Genomic DNA, 5547 nt, shown 5'->3' with positions numbered 1-5547 from the left:
GGAAAGGGTGCTATACCTATACTTTCTGTTTGAGAGAGAGAGAACGCTGCATGTGGCAGAATATAGACGCAGAGAACGGATTGAGAAAACCATGTTGGCTTCATGGACCTGGCTCCCTTTTCAAGTCCTCCTCCTCCTCATGTCATCCAGAGGCATCAATACAAGTAACTAAGAGTGTGTGTGTGTGTGTGTGTGTGTGTGTGCGTGCGTGCGTGCGTGCGTGCGTGCGTGCGTGCGTGCGCGCGCGCGTGTGTGTGTGCGCGTGCGTGCGTGCGTGCTGCACTGCCAGCTACTTTCTGTGGCTTGTTGCAGAGTCATGCGTGACCTTGCAAACAGTGGGAGAGGTCAGTCACAGTATCCTTTTATATCAGCACTGCATGGGGATGGGAGTAGCTTTCTGTACTACGTAGCTCTGCTGTGGAGTGGGTGTCTGACTGTGTTTACACTGTATCCACCCATTCATGTTATTTTAACTCAGAGAGAGTACAAATGTAACCAAGTGGACCCGGGTTCACTCTCTGACTTACAAATGGTTAAAGTGTTTGAGTCTCTAGAGATGTCATTTTCAGTTTGAACTGGTGTTATGATGCTGACATTTAATTATAGTATTGTATACAGAATATCTTGAATGATTAAGAAAAAATATATTATTGCTGCAATCCGGAACTTATTTTGATGAATTTGTATAATGAATTGACATTTACTCCAACTAGAGGTTCGGGCCTCTACGCGGCCCTCACATTTAGCCTTCAGACCTACGACGCACCGCCACTCCAATATGCCCAATTGCCCATCTATGGAGATCTCAGTCCTTGTCCCTTTTATGCCCATATATGGAGATCACTGATACACCATAGCGTTATATATAAATTTAGAGGACGGATTGCCCCACCCCAGCTATTCTTTTCAATGAAAGTTGCTCAGTGGCGTTTGATGCACCCGGAAGTCTGACGGAAGTACATCGATTGGCCTCAATATCGAGGCCAATAGAGCAGGTAGGCCAGAGTTATGAGCAGGTGCGCTATAGGGTTTCAAATGGTAGCTGCATGCGCAGTAGAATTTTTTATTAGTAAGTGCTATCCCATTTAATTAGTAAGTGCTATTGACCACCAGGCGACGGATGCTTCACGGCTCTACCGTGGTTCTGCATGCTGAAACAATGCCCACATGAAATCACTGACTGACATCACTAGTACAGTGCCCAAAAAATAAGAACATAAATGCATTTGAAATTAAATAAAAATGATAATTTTCAGGATTCAAATTGAAAAATTGCTAATAAACTACTCAGGATTCAAATTCTAAAATAGCAGATCGACAAGCTCAAAATGAGTCGCACTGTGACGCGTTTTGAGTTTGTAGATTGGCTACTTTTGCTATGTTTGACTGTATATGCAATGTGGCCCTCTGGAGTGTGAAAATATAGTGGCCCTCTCCATCATCAGAGTTGCCCACCCCTGCTCTATTATTGGGAGAGGATTTGAAAGTTACAGATTGCAGCTTTAGATTTGTATTAAATTCTGCTGTGTCTCTTTCTAGAAGAGGCCCCTGAACCACCTGGCCCTCCAGCGGTCCCCGGTGAACCTGTCCGGTTGAGTGCGGTCTTAAAAGGTAAACAGTCATTATGTGTAATGTGTGTGATAAATGTGATGAATTGTCTTGTGATAAAATGCTGCCCATTGTTCTCCCACCGTTACGTCTTGATCATTATTGCCGCTGTTAACCACTTTTAACCTGGTGTCCCTATATTATAAGCAAAAACAATTCAGATAATCAAAATAATTGCTAAAAGAAAAAACAATTAAAATACTTCTGGGGTCACTGTAATGCCTACTCTGGCTTTTATGTGACGTTGATTCAATATTTAGATATTTGATATTCATTTGATCAGACGCACCTGATCAATGTTTTGAAAATGAAAATATTGAAAAGGAAAAAAAGTAACACAAAAGCTAGAGTAGGCTATATGTTACAATTACCCCAGAAGTGTTTTGAAGTGAATGCCCTTTTGTTTTAAGGCAAAGTAGTTACTGTACAGACCAACAAAAAATAAAACATAGGTCTTTCTTTCTTTCTTTCTTTTTATGACAGGGACAAGGACTTTCATCAAAAGTTATTAATTCTGTTCATTAAAATGCAACTGTTGTGAAGGAACAGCTGTCTGATGTTGGCTTGTCTCTGTGCTCTGAAATCCCTCCCTCTCTCCCTCTCCCATACGCCTCTCACAACAGGGAAAAGTCACAACGTTGAGTATATTGAGGTGTTGAAACCCGTCAAATATGAGCTGCAGTGTACCTGGACTGGAACTGAAAGCAAATTGCCAAACATCACTGGGTTTTGGAGAAAGAACGGGGATTTAATTGAGAACAGCCACGTCATGGTACCATTGGAGAATAACCAATATAACCTCGAAAGAGAGTAAGTTACTGTATGAATCACAGTGGTGGGGAAAGTACTCACTTAAAAGTAATACTGCAATGTAGAAATACTAGAAATAAAAGTCCGGAATTCAACATTTACTTGAGTAGAAGTACCTGGTATCAAAATGTACTTGAAGTACCAAAAGTATAAAGTAGGCCTACTTGTTATGCAGAATGTCCCATTGCACAACGTTTCATATGTCTAAGATTTAAAAATATCTTCTGAAAATAGTAGATCTTTAAGGTGTGAGCTTGTAGATTGCCTTTTTTCCCCGAAATGCATATATGACTGTAGGGTTTAATGTTTGTTTTGTAATAATGATCCAAATAATGATCCAAGTAACTAAAGTTTTCAAATACGGTAGTTTTTGTGGAGTAAAAGTACAGTATTTTCCTCTGAGGTGGAGTAGAAATAAAAGTATTGAATATTGGAAATACTCTAGTAAAGTAAAGATGCATGTTAGTTTTTGCTTAATTACAGTACTTGAGTTAATATACTTAGTTACTTTACACCATTGATGAATCATTGAGACATACGAGGAGGGGGGTTACATTACATGCCTCTGCTTTTGATGCCCCTAGTACCCACCCCCAGGTCATAACTGAGTTAAAATCATGCATTTCCTTGGGAAATGCAGACCGTTTGGATATGTTTGACATGTAACAATCTAATTCAAAGTCTTGTCTGATGAGTTCATGTTCATGGAATTTCATTAGGCATACAGTAGGCTATATATATTAAGTGATGCAATTTTATCTTATCTTTATCTTGATTTTAATTTACAGGTTCAGCATTGTTGGTGATGAAACCCTTGGAAATTACTCCTGTGTCTTTGATGGGGATTCTGGGGAAGCAAAAATAGATTTTATTTTCGCAGGTACAGTATATTATTAGACATCCCATAGTCAAAATTGAGATTATATCTGTAGTAAATGTGGACACAATCAAATATCAGAATATTTTGGACCAAATACCTCGATATCATCATAATATTGTGATGCTAATATACATTTTCGTTTGAATTTTTCCCAAATCTTCAAAAACAGCGAAAATAGACTATCTACAAGCTTGTACTGTAGCCTATATTTGCTATTTTTCAAGTATAAAACAAGGCTTAAATGTGTCAAACCTGGAAAAGTAATATGGATATGCTAATACGCAGCTCTCCTCACACAATTCTTAGAAAGCCTTACAGGATAAGCTCCACCGTGCATCCTCTCACACTCTCTGCTCACTTCCTCCTTTCTACCAGTTCCTCAGATGGGCGAGGTACACGACAAGCCCGTTGTCAGCTATGTGGGCGATTCTGTGGTTCTCACGTGTAAAATGGAAGACCCCAAACCACCGCCCAGCACCTGGCACTGGTATAAACCAAACGGAACGGACAAGGTGTGTGGGATTTACTCTAGTCTTGTGTAATAATAGGCTACGTCCCAATGACTTAAAATGGCTACATGCCATGGTATGAATTATAATTATTGTGCCTACGTGTTCATTCATTAGCCACATTATCCTTGGCGTCCCTATTTCAGGAATCTACTGTTATGTGCACAACTTCTCAAAAAGATATATTATTTCATAATCATAATATTTGTTTTATAATTTCTTTGTAACATGAAAATGTTATATGGCTCAGGCCTATTTAATTTTATGAAAAATATGAGTAGAAATCAGCATCCATATTGTGGGTAAAGCTTTCCCAGAAAACAGCAGATCGACAAGCTCACAACGCAGCGAAAGCTTTCCCCTCATTAAGAGAAAACAGAAAAATAGCACCAGTACAGAGCCTTGAGGGACTCCGGTCGGGTCAACCATATGGGGGTTTACTAAGTGTGTGCTTTCGTGCCAGGCGCTCATCAACAGCAGCGTGGAGCATCGCTACGTCATCAAGAACGAAAAGGACCTGAAGAAGACCAAGCTGGTGGTGCACAAGGTGGCGCAGAGCGACTCCGGCGTGTACCACTGCGGCGCCGTCTACGAGGTGGGCACCAGCCTGAACCACTCCAAGCTGAAGGTCATCACCTTCATGGAACCTCTGGTGCCCTTCATAGCCATCGTTGTGGAGGTCATCATCCTCGTCATCCTCATTCTGCTCTATGAGAGGAGCACCAAGAAGACAACCGAGGCCGCAGGTACGTAAACGTAGCCACGAACTTTACAGTATAAAGCAGTGGTTCTCAACCTGTGTGTCCCGGGACCACCCAGGGGGGTCCCCATTCACAAAGTATTTTGGGGGGTCCCCAGATGATTGACTTAATGTGCAACATTGTTTTCTCCCTCAACAGTAAAGAAAACCAACCTAAAGTGTAAGTGTATCTAAGGGTATCTAAGGCTGGGTAAATGCACATTTCTTAAGTGACAATTTAAGGACGTTTTAATACCTCTAAAATGACAAATTAAACATTGGCCAAATTGTCAAATATTAGAGGCAGAAATTGTGAAAATAGACGATCTACATGCTCACAACGCCTTTCAACGCGATATGATTATTTTGGGGCCTGAAAAGGTTGAGCACCACTGGTATAAAGGATACCCAAGTCAGAGATGATTAATTGTAGTCCATATTTCTATGACCGTTTTCTTCTGTTTAATTGTGTTCATCTTTTTTTCTCTCTCTCTCTCTCAGAAGACGGGACAAATACTGATCAAACAAACCAACTGTAAGTAGTTGGATCTATTTAGATTAAGAAAATAACAATAAAGCACATACATCTGCTCACTAAAGACCAGGTGCCGGGGCCAGAATACATAAAGAAGAATAAGGTCTGCCCACTGGGTCATGCTCCAAACATTAAAATATTTATTTAGGTTCTGTTAAACCATGGATGTGACTTCCATGGTGTAAAGGAACCTAAATAAATATTGAAACGTTTGGAGCATTATCCAGTGTGCACACCTTATTCTTCTTTATCTATTTTGATTAACCCTCTGTCTGTCTGTCTGTCTGTCTGTCTGTCTGTCTGTCTGCCTGTCTGTGTACAGTTGATTTCTGTTCATGATATTTTTGTCTTTCTTTCAATCTTTGTACAGTACACAAGGAGAGAATAGTGAGACGACAATGAGGCAACGGAAGGTTTGAAGCAGTGAAGATGACAGATTCCATTCTCCAGATGATTCTCACCATGT

At 40.4% G+C, this 5547-nt stretch overlaps 1 protein-coding gene across 1 annotated transcript; it reads left to right on the top strand.

Annotated features, from left to right (window-relative positions):
* Positions 1–316: 316 nt before the first annotated feature.
* Positions 317–4741, top strand: emb (embigin; the record flags this gene model as incomplete). Its single annotated transcript, XM_080738709.1, has 7 exons — positions 317–344; positions 1540–1611; positions 2232–2418; positions 3207–3298; positions 3674–3810; positions 4271–4553; positions 4707–4741. The coding sequence occupies 7 exons, from the start codon at positions 317–319 to the stop codon at positions 4739–4741; spliced, it is 834 nt and encodes a 277-aa protein (XP_080594835.1).
* Between the last annotated feature and the right edge of the window lie 806 nt (positions 4742–5547).

This window comes from Nannobrachium achirus (genome assembly GCF_963921795.1).
Source record: "Nannobrachium achirus genome assembly, chromosome: 12".
Taxonomy (NCBI): Eukaryota; Metazoa; Chordata; class Actinopteri; order Myctophiformes; family Myctophidae; genus Nannobrachium; species Nannobrachium achirus.
Note: the sequence above shows the minus strand (reverse complement) of the source record. Positions and strands in the feature narration are given on the sequence as shown.